General features: G+C 43.7%; 1 protein-coding gene across 1 annotated transcript in view; it reads left to right on the forward strand.

Moving 5' to 3' along the window:
• Positions 1-467: 467 nt before the first annotated feature.
• Positions 468-16967, forward strand: part of SLC7A8 (solute carrier family 7 member 8) — a 61948-nt gene continuing 45448 nt past the window's right edge. Inside the window, exon 1 of the mRNA XM_033188574.1 lies at positions 468-1585. Within this exon, the coding sequence (XP_033044465.1) occupies positions 1435-1585 (151 nt within the window). The 5' untranslated portion in view covers positions 468-1434. The remainder of the gene's footprint in view (positions 1586-16967) is intronic.

A 16967-nucleotide genomic window follows, 5' to 3' on the forward strand; every position in this document is an offset into this window, starting at 1 on the left:
CTCGGCTAATTTTTAAATTTTTAGTAGACAGGGTCTCGCTCTGTTGCACAGGGTCTCAAACTCCTGGGCTCACGTGATCCTTCCCCCCTCAGCCTCCCAAAGCGCTGGGATTACAGGCGTGAGCCACAGCTCCAGGCGATTTTGTTTATTCTGTACTCTTAGTAGCTCACAATTACAGTAGAAGAACCTTTTCCCCATTGTTAATTCCTTCCATTTCCCTCCCCGACCCGTCGATTCCCCCTGTTTTTAGGAAACCGGAAGATGTCTCTTCAACGTTCTCTCCTGTATTCTCAAATGATCTAGTCCTAAATATTTTAATACATTTGGCTAGTTTATTTCTGATGGCATTAAAAGTATCTGCACAACTGTTCCCTTATTTATAAAGCTCACAGATGTTGTATGACCTGTAACATTATACTAGCTAATGAGCTCTCCCGGAACAGTTGACGTGGAAGGAGTTTACTTCCACTTGGTTGCAAGGAGAAAGATGGAGAAAGCGAGAGACGATTGCAAAAGGAAATAACTTAGTCCATTTTCTCAGTGCTGTTTGGGGTCTCTGCGCTAATACTTCAATTGCAGAGGAGGGAGGAGACGAGACTGAGGATGGAGGGGAGCAGAGGAGGTAGGGGCGGAGCCTCGGCGGGCGAATAAAACCCCTCGCTAAAGAGAAGCACGTTAGTGTGTGGAGAAGCCACTCTCCCGAAACCCGGAGGGATGGGGCCGGCTGTGCAGTAGAACGGGGATCGAAAAGAGGAAAACAAGCGCACGAAGGACAGCGAGAAAGAAAAGGACATCTGGGAAAGGCGGAAGCAGAAGACGGGGAAGGGAAAAGAAATCCATAGCAGGTGGAAACCAGATCTAGAGCAACACGGTCAGGTTCACAGTTTGTTTTTCTGGAAGAGAAGAAAGTACCTGAGGATTGCCCTTTTTTCCTACCGTTAATGAAAACTACTTTTGTCTTTATCATAAAAGAAAAAACTAAGGGGAGGTAAAGGCAATCTCCTGTTTTATTAGGGGGAGAGGTGAAGGGAAATCCAGGCTCTCTTTTTGAAGCTCTGGAATGAACCACTGCCTGGTGCACACAGCAGTTTGAACCATCCTGGTTTCTGAAGACACATCCCTTTCAGCAGAATTCCAGCTGGAGTCGCTGGCACAGTTCTATTTTTATATTTAAATGTATGTCTCCCCTGGCCTTTTTTTTTTTTTTTAAAGCAACACTTTTCTTCTTTGTAAACACGAGTGACCAGAAAGTGTGAATACGGAGTAGGAATATTTTTCGTTTTCTCTTTTATCTGCTTGCCTTTTTTAGAGGTTAGGAGTGGTTCCTATTTCGGAAAAGGACGTTCTAATTCAAAGCTCTCTCCCAATATATTTACACGAATACGCATTTAGAAAGGGAGGCAGCTTTTGGAGGTTGCAATCCTACTGAGAAGGATGGAAGAAGGAGCCAGGCACCGAAACAACACCGAAAAGAAACACGCAGGTGGGGGCGAGTCGGACGCCAGCTCCGAGGCTGGTTCCGGAGGGGGCGGAGTAGCCCTGAAGAAAGAGATCGGATTGGTCAGTGCCTGTGGTATCATCGTAGGTGAGTTCCATTCCTCCCGCCGACCCCTCCTCTCCCCTCTGGTGGTCCTCCTGTGAGATCTTAACCCTTCGAGAGCATTGTTGTTCTTCCTATTCCTTAAAAAGGATTGTCAGTCACCTGAGCTGTAACCCATCTCCATTGGTCAAGTTTGAGAGACATAGGAAATACATCATACATCTCTTCCTCCAAACCAGGCAAAGATTCTGCCCAATGTTCATGGAAGGGAGCAAATCGTGGTCAGAAACCCGACTCATGATTAGCATTGCCTGGGAACTCCTTAAAAATGCAGCTCCTGGTCCCTACACTTGGAGGTTCTGGTTCAATAGGTTTAAGGTGGGACTGAGGAATCTGAACAAGTTTTTATGCAGCTATTCTCCCCAGGCTGAGGATGGGCTCTTAAGGCATATTTTGCAGTTTCATGTTAAATGAAACTATGGGATAGGTATTAAAAATAGCAACATTAATGCCCTGCCTTTTTATTTTAGCGTTTTCCGCCTTATGCAGCACTTCTACTGTATGAAGTAGCTGTGACAGGGCTGTTATTCCCATTTCACAGATGGGGAAGTTATGGAAGAAAAGGGGACAGATTGTGCCTCTCGGTAAATGGAGAGTTTGCCGTTTCTCTAGTTGCCTGGTGGAGTCCACCTGTCTCTTAACAGCCACAGAGGACCTGGTGAGGCTCTTAGAGGGAATCAGGAGTAACTAGAATGTGTAGAATGTGGAGTTGAGGAGGAATTGATGGGTAAAATATGTGTCCTAGCTGGGAGGTGCTGAAGGTGGGGAACCTGGGTGGCCCCAACAGTGCCAGTGCAGGCCACTCAGACCCCCTGGCTGTACTTTGCAGGGCAGGGGTCCCAAATACAGCTTCGTCTCTAGACAGCACATCCTCTTTCCAGAGAAGCCTTAGAGATGGATGGCAGGCAATAAGCTCACTATTCCTGCCCTCACTTCAGAGTAAGATATCGTTCTGCTATCTTTGGTAGAGGGCTTCACTTTCTTCCCAGAAGAAGGAGTGCAGGACAGTCAGGCATAGATATGCTTCTTTGTCATCTCTCCAGAGTTCCTTTATGAAAGCTCATTGTGTCCGGGTGCCCCTGAACCAGTTTCTCTGGCTGACGCCATGTTCTATGCAATAGCTCAGAGATATTTTGGCATCTGAGCAATAGTGACACTGGAGAACACTCTTGAAGTCAAATAAAATCAGTACAGTATTCAGATAATCCTCTTCACCTCCACACCTGGAACTTCAGTGACCAAGCTCTCTTCAGTCTCTTTCTAAAATGAAATCCCATACCCCCACCTCCTCCCACCCTCTGGAATCCTATTTATGTGATTCTCTGACTCTGGGAAGTTTTCCAGGCCATCTACAGTTATAAGAAAGATAATGTTCTAAGAAAAATTATAGTCATGATCTGAATCTCTCTTTACTTTTTCTCATGACCTTTTTTTTTTTTTTTTGCCTCTCCTTTACTTTAACTCAAAAAAAAAAAAAAAAAAAGAGAACAGCCAAGTATTCAGTATGTATAGCACATGCCAGTTTAAGGTCTATAAATAGCCCAGAGCCCGATACCTCTTTCACCAATTTGACTGACAGAATTAAGCATTTTCCTCCCTCTATGAAGGTTCTGACTTATACACAGATGTGCACGCCCACAGGCACAAAAGCACAATTAAACATCCTTCTTCCTGCCTCAGTCTGGCTTACCCTTCCCAACATAGGTTCAGGTATTCAAGGGTAGAAGGTATTTTCCTGTATACTGATTTTTTTGTCTCTTCCTTTAACATCTTTTTCAAGACTATGAAGAAATGGGAGTGTTCAGATAAAATAAGTACAGTTTCTATGGGTATATGTTACTACTGATTTGTCCACAACCTTATGGATGGTACTTCAATGGGAGAATAATCTCAAAGCTCCCCATGGTGACATTGCAGTAACAAGAATGGCAACTCTGGTGTTCTGTGATGATTCCAAATATGTGATTTTACAGAAATCGGGATATTTTTGCAAAGCATGAGAATCCTTGTAGAGTTAATAGGCACTATTCTACCTCAACTCAAGCTAGACACAAATTTCCCCTTTAAGATGATACAGGGGAAAAAATTCATTCTGCTTCCGCTCCTGCATGGCTGTTGAGTCGCAGATGTGCCGAGGAACTGCCCTTTTCTCTTCTGGAGAAGTTTCTCAGTGGATGATCGTGATTCAAGTGTTTTCAAGACCAAATGCAAAAATAGAAATGGCATTTTCTGTGTATATTTCAGGGATCTGGTGTTCAATGTCAACACTGCAGAAAAAAAGAGAACTAAAAGGTAAAAAGAGGGCCGGGCACTGTGGCTCATGCCTGCAATCCCAGCACTTTGGAAGGCCGAGGCAGGCAGATCACGAGGTCAGGAGATCGAGACCATCCTGGCTAACGCGTTGAAACCCCATCTCTACTAAAAATACAAAAAATTAGTTAGGCATCATGGCGCATGCCTATAGTCCCAGCTACTCGGGAGGCTGAGGCAGGAGAATCGCTTGAACCCAGGAGGCAGAGGTTGCAGTGAGCCAAGGTTGCACCACTGTACTCCAGCCTGGCCGACAGAGCGTGACTCCATCTCAAAAAAAAAAAAAAAAAAGGTCGAAAAGAGAAAGGAAGTTTTCTAAGTGAATCAGGTGATGTGGTATGGAAAAGTGGCATTTGTCCCAAATCTTTCTTTCTTTTTTTGAAACAGGGTCTCGCTGTGTTGCCTAGGCTGGAGTGCTGTGGTGGGCTGACTGCATTGCTGCAGCCTCAAACTCCTGGGCTCAAGCGATCCTTCCACCTCAGCTTCCTCAGTGGCTGTGACCACAGGCATGCATCACCACACCTAGCTAATTTTAAATTTTTTCTTGTAGAAACAGGGTCTCACTATATTGCCCAGGCTGCTCTCCGACTCCTGGGCTCAAGAAATCCTCCCACCTCAGCCTATCAGTGCTGGGATTACAGGCATGAGCCAACACACCCGGCCCCCAAATCTTTTTTATTTTTTTTTTTTCAGGGACTGTGTCAAAGGTACATTTGCCCTAAATCTCTCTCTCTCATACCTAACTGACTTAGAGGGATAATTTAACTACTTTTTTTTTTTTTTTTTTTTTGAGACAGAGTCTCACTCTGTTGCCCAGGCTGGAGTGCGGTGGTGCGACCTCAGCTCACTGCAACCTCCTAGGCTTGGAGTGCAGTGGCGTGATCTCAGCTCACTGCAACTTCCGCCTCCCAGGTTCAAGCGATTCTCCTGCCTGAGTTTCCCGAGTAGCTGGAACTACAGGTGCGCACCACCACGCCCAGCTAGTTTTTTTTTTCATTTTTAGTAGAGATGGGTTTCACCATGTTGGCCGGGCTGGTCTTGAACTCATGACCTCAGGTGATCCACCCACCCCAGCCTCCCAAAGTGCTGGGGTTACAGGAGTGAACCACCACGCCTGTCCTAAAGTACATGTTTTATAAAATATCATTCAATGGATGATTGAAAGCAGGGATAACAGAATGGTAGGTGTTATGGAAATATACTATGAATTAATAGAAGACTCATGCCAGAGAGTTCCTTATAACCTGATTGGGAAGATGAGATGTGTATGTACTAAACAGAGAACATTGAAAATTAATGACATGGTTTAGTTGTGTAAGAGCTGAAGGAGGGCAAAGTTAGGTGAATGGTGGGAAGCAAGGAGAGAGAGGTTCTTACTAAGAACTAGATTAAGAAGCATCTTGAAGGATTTGAGGAGAAGATGAAGTAGGGGATTCTGGGAGTTTTCGTAGGTAAAAGCACAATGACTAAACTATTATTTCCTAGATCAAAGATTGTGTCCTTAAAAAAAAATTGAACTATGAGAAAAATTGAGCCAGGTGTGGTGGTAGATACCTGTAGTCCCATCTACTTGATCATTTTAGCCCTAGAGTTTCAGGCCAGCCTGGGCAACAGAGCAAGACCTCATTTCCCATTTTTTTTTTTTTTCTTTTTTGGAGACAAGATCTCACTCTGTTAACCAGGCTGGAGTACAGTGGTGCAACCATAGTTCACTGCAGTCTTAAAAGCAATTCTCCCACCTCAGCCTCCCAAGTAGTTTAATAATTTTTTAAATTATTTTTAATTTTTTTTAGAGACAGGGTCTCCCTATGTTGCCCAGGCTATCTCAAACTCCTGGGCTCAAGCAATCCTCCCGCCTCGGCCTCCCAAAGTGTTGGGGTTACAGGTGTGAGCCACCATGCCCAACAAAACCTTGCCTCTTAAAAAAAAAAACCAACTGTCTTATGTATTTCTGAATCTTTAGCGTTTAACAGAGTGCCTGCTAAGGAATACTTACTCAAATGATTGTTGAATTTAGCGGACTCTAGGACAAAAATATGAATAGGAAACACTTATCTGCAGGGCTGCTGGGAACCTGGCTTGAAAATCTTTAAGCTAGGAGTAGTTTGATCAACCTGGACAATTAGGTTGGCCCATTTTAATCTTTTTTTCCGAGACGGAGTCTCTGTCACCCAGGCTGGAGTACGGTAGCTTCAACCTCCACCTCCCGGGTTCAAGCGATTTCCCGCCTCAGCCTCCCGAGTAGCTGGGACTACAGGCATGCACCACCACGCCTGGCTAATTTTTTTTTTTTTTTTTTTAGTAGAGACAGGGTTTTGGGATTTCACTGTGTTAGCCAGGATGATTTTGATCTTCTGACCTCTTGATCCGCCCACCTCGGTCTCCCAAAGTGCTGGGATTACAGGCGTGAACCACCGCGCCCGGCCTATTTTAATCTTTTAACATCACCCTTGCCCTAACCTAACCAGGCTTTTGCTCTCCATGTACTTTGCTAAGGAAACCTGTTGGTAGCATATTAATTTAGATTTTACCATGCATGTGGAGTTCCCCGCAAAGCCGAAAGAGGGTGTGGAAGACAGCAAAGTTCATTTATTAATGATACCAAAGGTACTGTTAATGCTGTGTTTATTAAACACTTAGTATATGCCAGGTACTCATCCAATTATCTAACATACCTGAACTTATTTGTCATTCACAATAACTCATTCGGTAGACACTTTATTATCTCTTCCTCCAGATAGGAAATAGAGACTCAAAGGGGTAAGCAACTTTGCTGAAGATCACACAACTAAAAAATATTGGAGCTAGGATTCAAACCCAGAGCTTGTCTGAATCCTGAATCAAGCTCGTAAGCATTATTCTTCACTATTTCTCTTTTTATCTCCTAAAGGAGCATTTTCTTTTAGAATCTGGACAGAGATCTTTATTCATTTTTATAAACGAATGTTCATTGTATAGCAACTCATTTTGTGTTCCCAGTGAGGAAGGTTCCCATTATATGGAGGAGCTGGGCTGTCAGCTGGGTGTAGAAGAAAGTAATATTCCCAGTGCAATTGCAGGAAGATTTGGGTGAGCCTGAGGGGCATCTGGCCAGCACAGACCATGCTTACATTCATTCCTGCACATGCACACCTTTCCTTTATGGACCAGTGTTCTTCCCAGCCATGTTAGAGGTGCCCACAGAGTTCTTGGCCGTTTAGGTACTTTATACCAGTCACATATCTAGGTATGTAACCAGAATCTATGTCTTGAAGGCATTAAAAGGAAAACCTTAAACAAATTAAATTTAACAGTGTTTAATTGAGCAAAGAACAATTTGTGAATCAGGCAGCCTCTTGAACTAGAACTTGTTCAGAGTTTCTGGGGCAGCCTCATGGTCGAAGAAGATTCATGGGCAGAAAAAGGCAAGTGACATACAGGAAATGGCAGTAAGGTACAGAAACAGCTGGATCGGTTACAGCTCTACGTTTGCCTTATTTGAACATGGGTTGGATAGTTGGCTGCCTTTGATTGGCTGAAACTCAGTTAATGGTACAAAAGTAGGTTACAGTCTATTTACACATCCAGTTAGGTTACGTTTCACTACATATAGAGAAAACTTTAAGTGGAATTTAAAATATGTATGGAGGCAGCTTTAAGCTAAACTTAACAAAGGTGAAAAAGCTGGTTGGAGAGCTGTAATAATAAATCCAAAAAGTATATAATGTCAGACCATTTTATTTTCAGCACAATTTATGTTTATGGGGGATCTTGGTATATTTGCTACGGAACAATACTGGATGCAGATCTAGCTACTAGACCACTATCTCCCAACTAACATGACTTTTTAAAATAGTATTTATTGAGCTATTACTAAATGCCAATTCTTTTTTTTTTTTTTTTTTTTTGAGACAGAGTCTCACTCACTCTGTCGCCCAGGCTGGAGTGTGGTGGTGCAATCTCAGCTCACTGTAACTTCCCCCTCCCAGGTTCAAGTGATTCTTCTGCCTCAGCCTCCCAAGTAGCTGGGATTACAGGCATGAGCTACCACGCTCAGCTAATTTTTGTATTTTTAGTGAAGACAGGATTTCACCATGTTGGCCAGGCTAGTCTCGAACCCCTGACCTCAAGTGATCCACCTGCCTCGGTCTCCCAAAGTGCTGGGATTATAGGGGTGAGCCACCGCGCCTGGCCTAAATGCCAATTCCTGAGTTATAAGCTGTTTACATATATTATTTTATTCAATCTTCACAACAATCCTAAGAAAGTACTTATTATAATTACCTGTACATTAAAAATGGGGAAATTGAGTCACAGAGCTGGTAGCTAATTTTCCTAGGGTCACACCACTGATAACTGTGATGACTCCATAGCCAAAACACTTAACCATTTCCCATTTCTAATTGGTAACCAAGACAGGAGGAGGCTGATGTGTATTGCATGGTGGGGCAGTTGGCCATGGAAGAAGACAACCCTGAGATTGGAGTCCAGAAAGACTATGGTGTCTGATACTGAAAAAATTGGGACAAAAAAACTTTAAGGGTTTCTGTCAACAGAGAAGTGTGGCTATGGGTATAACCTGTACCAAAATGGCTCTAGGCTGACTTGGAAAAATTTCAAGTATGAAAGATCTCACACCCATGTAGTCTATACCATTTTAGAAGATTTTGCATTTTAGTCTCGAATATGATGTATTAGCTTCTAATCCCAAAAATATCTACTGGATGTTGACCAGAAGGATGGAGCGTGAAAACTGCTTCTTGAGTTTGTATTTCAATAAAAAAAAAAAAATACACACACAAAACATGGAGGGATTAGGATTTGGTTCATTCAGGATGAAAATGTGATTAAAACTCTCATTGTTCTCAAATAAAATTCTGGGACAGAAGCCACTAGGAGGTATTTCAAAACAAACACATCTTGGTGAGTAGGGAAAGGCTATATACCCAGCAATGTAATAATAATTAAGTAGCTACCATTCACTGAGCACTTACTATGCACCAGATTTATAGTGCCCGATTAGTACTTTATAAGTGTTCTCATCTAATCCCACACAATAACTACTGTTATAGAAGTGAAAGGTTCAAACAGTTAAGTAACTGGGTGATGATAGAACCTAGATTCCCACCCAGGTCACTAAACTCTGAAGTACCTGGGCTTAACTAAAATGCTCCTCAGTCTGGAGTGCAAGGTGTCTGGGACCAGGGATCCTTGGTTGGATGCTTCCTGCCTCCAGGAACCAGAGAGCTCAAGGAGTAATTTGGTTGAATCTGCTGTTGTCAGGGCGATAATACATTCCCTCAAAGAGCAGAGTTACACAGAATGACTTACTAGCAGGAGATGCTTAGAGTCAGGGAAAGAAAGTAGGAATCTGGCAGGTAAAACACTATGTCCAAGAGACACACCAGACAGCCATTTTAAACAACCATAGTTAAAAACACCCCGTACCTGCCAGGTGTGGTGGCTCATACCTGTAATCCCAGCACTTTGGGAGGCTGAGGTGGGTGGATCACATGAGGTCAGGAGCTCGGGACAAGCCTGGCCAACATGGTGAAACCCCCTCTCTACTAAAAGTACAGAAATTAGCCAGGTGTGGTGGCAAGTGCCTGTAGTCCCAGCTCCTTGGAAGGCTGAGGCACGAGAATTGCTTAAACCAGGAGGTGGGGGTTGCAGTGAGCCAAGTTGCACTACTGCTCACTCCAGGATTCTGTCTCAAAACAACAAACAAACAAACAAAAAACACCACTGTACCCAAATCAAATAACCTTCTCAGGGAGGCCAGCACCATATATACACTTTTCTGAGTTAAATCAGCTTATTGAAGTGGGGTAGAGGTGTAGGGTATCTTGGCTAGGGCTTCTCAAGTTGCCAGGCTACCGAGGTCTTCTGTCTTTCTGATGAGTAATCCAGCAGCACAGCTGCCTTCAAAGAAATGCCTCAGGAATTTCTGTTGTCATTTTGTTGATATTGTAGGAGAGGGAGATGGATCTAGAAAAGCAGGCACACACAAATGATCCCAGGAGTATATCCCAAACTACAGAAAACGAGAGCCATTCAGGAACCCAGGGGGCTAGAAACTGTTCCTTTCCAATGTTTAACCCCCTGCTGAGCACACAGAGCATGGAGGACCATGCCTTCTTCCCCTCCCAGAACATGAGAGCAGGCCCCCAGATCCCTTCTCCCTGGATATCTGGAAATGGCAAACTGCAGGCTACTCTCTGCGGCAGGAGTGGGAGCAACTGGACACGGGATTCAGAATTATTCCATATTTTAACAAACACTCACCGAGCACACTATATTCTAGGCCTTGTCCTGAGCACTGGTGAATTTTATTTCTAGGAGGCAAAATAATCCCTCAAGTCTATTTTAAGCTGTTTTATTTATAGAATGAGTGAAGTTTGAGCTGAAAACCTTTATTGATCACATCTCATCCCTCATCTTTGTCACAGTCACATGTCTTCTCATTGGTTTGCTCCCTGCTTTAAATATCCTCAGCATCAGCAGTGACGTTACTTCTGGGGAGAAGGTTTCACAATGTCTGAAGATGGACCAGGCAACCTCACACTCAACTGCACATTGCAAAAGCAGATTACTCAGACAGAGCACCACTGCTGCAGAATTATGACTTTTCTCATCTGTCTCTCTGTTTTAAAGGTGCTTGTTTGTACATTTAGGAAATGCACAAATACTTCAGCTGCTTTTTAAGAGTATAGTTCTGCAGATAGTGTTTAGTAAGCAGCTGATAAAGACAGGTCAGGTTGACCTAAGGTGATATTTGGACCCTGATACTGAAAGCAGAAAGTTTAATGTGAATTTTTCCATGATTTGCATCAGAATGCCATAGAATGGGAAGAACCACTGATTAGAAAAAGATGGGCTTTAGAGATAGTCTTAAGTTTGCAAACCACTTCCCCATTTACAATCTTCGTAATCTTGAGCAAGCTAATTATCAGTTTACTTAGCTGTGCAATGGAAATTTGTTGTGGAGTATTTAAACAAAGCTGGCTGAGTGGGGTGGCACATACCTGTAATTCCAGCACTTTGGGAGGCTGAGATGGGAGGATCACTCAGATCCAGGAGTTCAAGACCAGCCTGGGCAACACAGTGGGATCCTGCCTCTACAAAATATTTAAAAATTAGCCAGGTGGGGTGGCACATGCCTGTGGTCCCAGCACTAGGGAGGCTGAGGTGGGAGGATTGCTTGAGCTCCAGAGGCAGAGGTTGCAGTGAGCTGTGATAGTGCTACTGCATTCCAGCCTGGGTGACAGAGTGAGACCTTGTCTCAAAAAAAAAAAAAAAGTAAAAATTAAAAAAATAAAACAAAGCCCTTGCACTCCTTTAACCCAAAGAGAGAAATAAATTAATATTTATTGGAAAATGCCATAGTGCATCAGTATGCTGTAGAATGGGGGGAACCATTGATGATTAGTGGTTCCCACCTCCAACTCACACACTCAATAATTTTGGTTCTGAAATTTGAATTGGACGGATCCAGTGAGAAGACTGACCGTTTCAGCCCAAGTCTGATCTGCTTAGCAACCAGCTGGTTGCTTTTCTTTTTCTCTTTGCTGAGCTGAGTCTGACACTCATCAGCATCAGTCTGACACTTCCCTCTTCCAGGAAGACTTTTCTGAACAGCCTATGCCAGTGATTTTTTTTTTCCACGCATTAAAATCTTGTCATATATTGCAATAGCCCTCATGCAGCTTCTGCTCTGTGTGGTGGTATCAGCTCTGTGTCTGTACATATGTGTCTTCCCTTTCCATACAGTTCCTTGAAACCAGGCACTGTGTCTCACTTTCACATCCTATAACCTAGTACATGGTGAGTATTGAATAATAGCAGTCAGTCAAAAACAAATCATCATTCAAGATTGCCTCACAACAATGTGAATATACTTAACACTGCTAAACTATAGACTTAAAAATGGTTAAGATGGTAAATTTTGTTATGTGTTTTTACCACAATGAAAATTGTGTTCTGTTTAAAAATGAGTTATTCCCATGAATAATACATTTTTGTGCTTAGCTTAAAAAAAAAAAAAAATCATCCAGGCTCAAATTTGAAAGGGATTAGAGCTCAACCAAAAGGTAACAGTGCTGAGGTTGAGAAGCCTTGTTCTACCTTCAAACTTCAATGAAGCCCAGATACTTTGTTGTGGGAGGCTGTCCTGTCTATTGTAGGATGTTTAGCAGCATTACCCGCCTCTACACACTAGGTGCTGGTAGCTCTCCCACCCTCATTGTGACAACCAAAAGTGTCTCCAGATACGGCCAGCTGTCTTCTTGAGGTGGTAGACAAAGTTGTTCTCAGTTGAAAACCACCGAGGAAGACAAAGCCTCTCACTGTAGATGCCTGGCTCCCCAGTTGGGCCGGGAATGCTGGAGGCAAGATGTGGGTCCTTCATGGGCTTATTTGAGGGCTCAACACTCAGCCCCCCACCACCCCCAGGCTACGATGCCTGTCTTTCAGTAACTGGTAGTTGGCTCCATTCGTTTCATTAAAAGTCCGTGTGTGAACAAGTGCTTCCCCATTACCTTCCAAAACAAGCATGTACAGAGTGGGCGCTCAATAAATACCTTTTGAGATGTGATTACCTGCTGTCCGCCCACCTGCGGCATCTAAAAATTACACCTAGACCAGCAGACAAATGACTCAGAGAATGTTTTACAGTCCTGGCTGTACAGTACTGTTTTGGAGCCAAGCCTCCAAAGCAAGTCCATTGAATTCTTCTAGGACTGGTCTCTGTCCCTACTGCTACAAATCCTAGCCATTCCTTACATTTGTTAGCATTTCACAAATTGTAAAGTGCCTCACATATAGGCTCTTCCTTGATTCCCCACAACAACCCTGTTGAGGTAGGCAGGGCTGGAACAATTACTCCTATTCTGCAGATGAAGAGAGTGATTTTCACAAAAATTCAGGTCACATAGCAAAGCAAGAACAAAGTTTCTCCTCCAGCTCTAAGTCTAGTGCCCTTTCCATGTTTTCAATAAGGAATCCAGAATAGTAGAGTTCTGCAGTGCCTTCCACATCTCAATCTGCAGAAGATGTTGACTCCTCAGGGCATGTGTCAGAGTCTTGACCTGCTACCACCCCTGAGGAGCTGTTTGTACAGTCCTGATGGGAAAGTGTAAACAGGGTGAGAGGCATGGTGAGCTTCCAGGCCTGGCGTGAAGATCAAAGCCTGGGCCCCACATGCCAGACCTGCTTTCACGCTGTTCCCTTAGTCCTGAAAAGCTCTGAGATCCTCTCAGCCACTTTGTGGAAGAAACACAAAGCAGGATCACCTAGCTTTCTCTGGACATCATGGAAATGGCCAAAACCTCCAAGCCCCAGGAGAAGGCTGTGGCTAGATTTCAAGGCTAGCATGAGTAAGGAAGGCCAAAGCCCTTTGGATCTGAGGGTCTGTTGGGCGTCAGAAGTCTGTAATCTCATGCCTTAGGAAATTCTCTGATGGCTGTAACATTCTAGTGTGGACAAGCCTAGATGTGAGTAATGCTTTAATGGGAGTCACATGGATATTGGTCTGCAGATGGGGGAGTTAGTGATTATTCACGGCAAATGTGGGTTTTCTCAATTCCGGCAATTTTTCTAGTGAAGACTTGCCCATTGAGACAACGTGGCTCCTTTTTAATGAAATGGTTTGCTTGGTTTTTCTTTGACAGAACAAGCCAAACTGGGTTTCATTGTCCAGGCATCCTAGAATTCATTCTTCACTAAAGAAGATCTGTGTGATAAGATGATTACCTTATTAGTTGCGGGGGATAGAAGCAGGACGAAAACTCTAACCTTGAGTACCTCAGCAATACCAGATAGATGTGCATCTCATTCTAAGTGGCTTTACAGACAAAGAGTCTAAGCTAAAACATTGGAGGAAAAAACCCACAGTGATCAACCTTCTTCCTGTATCTCATCAAGAAATGTTTGTTGGCCGGGCGGGATGGCTCATGCCTATAATCTCAGCACTTTAGGAAGCCAAGGCAGGAGGATCACTTGAGGCCGGGAGTTCGAGACCAGCCTGGGCAACATAGTGAGACCCCCCCCCTTCTCCGCCTAAAAAAAAAATTAGCTGGGTGTAGTGGCACACACCTATAGTCCTAGCTACTCGGGAGGTTGAAACAGGAGGATCACTTGATCCCAGGGGTTTGAGGCTGCAGTGAGTATGATCACACCACTGCACTCCAGCTTGGGTGAAAGAGTGGTGAGACCTACGGCCAAGCACATAATCCCAGCACTTTGGGAGGCCAAGGCAGGCGGGTCACCTGAGGTCAGGAGTTCGAGACCAGCCTGTCCAATATGGTGAAACCCCATCTCTACTAATAATATAAAAATTAGCCTGGCATAGTGGCGCATGCCTGTAATTCCAGCTACTCGGGAGGCTGAGGCAGGAGAATCACTTGAACCCATGAGGCGGAGGTTGCAGTGAGCTGAGATCGTGCCACTGCACTTCAGCCTGGGTGACACAGTGAGACTCTGTCTCAAAAAAAAGAATGAAAGAGAGAGAGACAGAGAGAGAAAGAGAAGGAAGGAAGGAAGAAAGGAAGGGAGGGAGGGAGGGAGGGAAGGAAGGAAGGAAGGAGAAAAAAGGAAAGAAAAGAGAAAGAAAGAAAGGTTCATAGTCTAAGTAGAAAAGCCTTTTCCCAGTTCGTCTTTTTCAAAGCCATTCTGGAAAAGTCTCACTTAGACAGTGTCCAAGTTGAAAAGCCCAACTGTTAAAGTGTCTGTTGTGCAGTTTCCAGAGGGTAGGCAACATGGAATCATGGAGGAAAGCCTCGACCACAAGTCTAAGGACTTAGCTTCTCATCCGGGTCTTGCTACTTATACAGTGCATGACTTTGATAAAGTCCCTTCGCCTTTCTGAGCCTCAGTTTTTGCGATGGTAAAATAGGAATGATACAACCTGCCCTGTGCACCTAAGCAAGTAGTTAGGAGACCAAGTAAGGTAATGGATACCATGTTTTATAAATCCCCATTGAAAGTGGTACTGCAATAGAAGGAATGAATCAGATCTGTGTTCCAACTCTTTAATAAGTTGCTCCTGTGAACCATGCCCATTGCCTATAAAGTAGAGCATGGAAGACTGACCCTAGTGTATTAGGAAGACCTTTTATTTTCAGGGAAAAGCTGGAGGCTGTGACAGAAGATTTAGGTTCCAGTCCAGCTACAACGAACTTACCCTATGATATAGGCAAATAACTGCCTTTCTAGGTCTCAGTTTCTTCATCCATAAAATAGGGATAATAATACCGCCCTCATTTTCCCCACTTGAAAAAGGAATAATAGTTGTCCTACTTTCTTCCCTGATAAATTGGAGATGGTAGGCCAGGCGCAGTGACTCACGCCTGTAATCCCAGCACTTTGGGAAGTCAAGGAGGGTGGATCACTTGAGGTCAGGAGTTATAAACCAGCCTGGCCAACATGGTGAAACCCCATCTCTACTAAAAATACAAAAATTAGTCAGGTGTGGTGGCACATGCCTGTAATCCCAGTTACTCGGGAGGTTGAGGCATGAGAATCACTTGAACCTGGGAGGCAGAGGTTGCAGTGAGCCGAGAAAGTGCCACTGCACTCCAGCCTAGGTGACAGAGCGAGACTCCATCTCAAAGTAAATAAATAAATAAATAGGAGATGGTAATAATAGTCAGTCTACTTTCCTTAGCAGTGAAATAAGTGGGTTGCTTTACTCATTTGCCTGCAATATATGCTTAACATTCTCACAGGATTTGGATGTTCCAGAGAAATAGGTATACTAAATTGCTCTGTAGAGATGCACAAACGATGTCAGATATCATTTATTAATTAAACATTACAGAGTGTCTACTGGGGATACTTCACAGATAAGGGAAAGCAGCATAGTTCTTGCTTTCATGGTGCTTACAGTCTATTGGAGGAGATGAATATCAGAGAGATGATCACACTAAAGATTGGATAGAAGTAGTAGACCCTACTGTTGAGTAAATGTAACGTCCATTTTCTTTCCATTCTAGAACATATTTCTGCTGCTGTGAGTGACATTCTTTCCCCTGCAGAAGTCCCAGAGGCTGCTAAGGTGAAGGAAGTGTTCTCGACTTCTAGTTTGCTAGGGGGTGATTTCCTAGAATCAGAGACACTCATTTTTTTCCTATTCCCTAGCACTTAATTTACACTAGTGTAGCTCAATATTTTTTAGCTTTTATCTTTGTAATTTTATTTATTTATTTATTTATTTGAGACAGGGTCTTGCTCTGTCACTAGAGTGCAGTGGTGTACTCACAGCTCACTGCAGCCTCGCCCTCCCAGGCTCAGGCAGTCCTCCCACCTCAGCCTCCCTAGTAGCTGGGACTATAGGTGCATGCCACCAGTCTGGCTAATTTTTTAAAAAAATTTTTTTTTTAGAGATAGGATCTCCCTATATCGCCCAGGCTGGTCTCAAACTCCTGGGATCAAGTGATCCTCCCGCCTCAGCCTCCCAAAGTGCTGGGATTACAGGCATGAACCACCAATGCCTGGCCTATCTTTGTAATTTTAATTTGGTCAAAATTAAAGTTTTGGGGAGAGAAACACAATTTTTTGAAGTGAGGACTCTTATTCCAATGCCAATCTACTGTGACCCTCGCAATCCCTCTGGCAGCTCTCTCCTAGAGTTCTTAAAGGCTGGGGCCTCCAAGAAGAAGTGAAGGCAAGAAGTGGGCAGTTAGTGTTGCACATCCCACCTTCCAGTGGCTCCTGTGGCCTAGAACAAGGGAAAGAGCACACACACTCAGAATGTCAGAGTGAAAACAGAAGAGAAGCACTCACTGATCCCTGCTGCAGTGTTTGTTTTCTACAAACCCTTAGTGGAACATTGACACTCTTCATTCCTGAGAAGATCAGATCTAGTAAATAACACCCATCCTCATTTTCCCTCTTGCAACAGCCATTCTTGGCTCTAAGAAGCACCTAGCTATATACTCCTCCCTTTTCAGTACCTTAAAGACCAAAGTCAAACCTTGTTTTTCTGCTGCTATTGATTGTTTTTCTAACCCCTTGAGCTGGTTTTATAACCCTAGTTCTATTGCTTTCATCTTGGCAGGCTTTGAAATGCCCTATAGATCAC

The sequence above is a fragment of the Trachypithecus francoisi genome, unplaced genomic scaffold (genome assembly GCF_009764315.1).
Source record: "Trachypithecus francoisi isolate TF-2019V2 unplaced genomic scaffold, Tfra_2.0 Lachesis_group3, whole genome shotgun sequence".
Lineage (NCBI taxonomy): Eukaryota > Metazoa > Chordata > Mammalia > Primates > Cercopithecidae > Trachypithecus > Trachypithecus francoisi.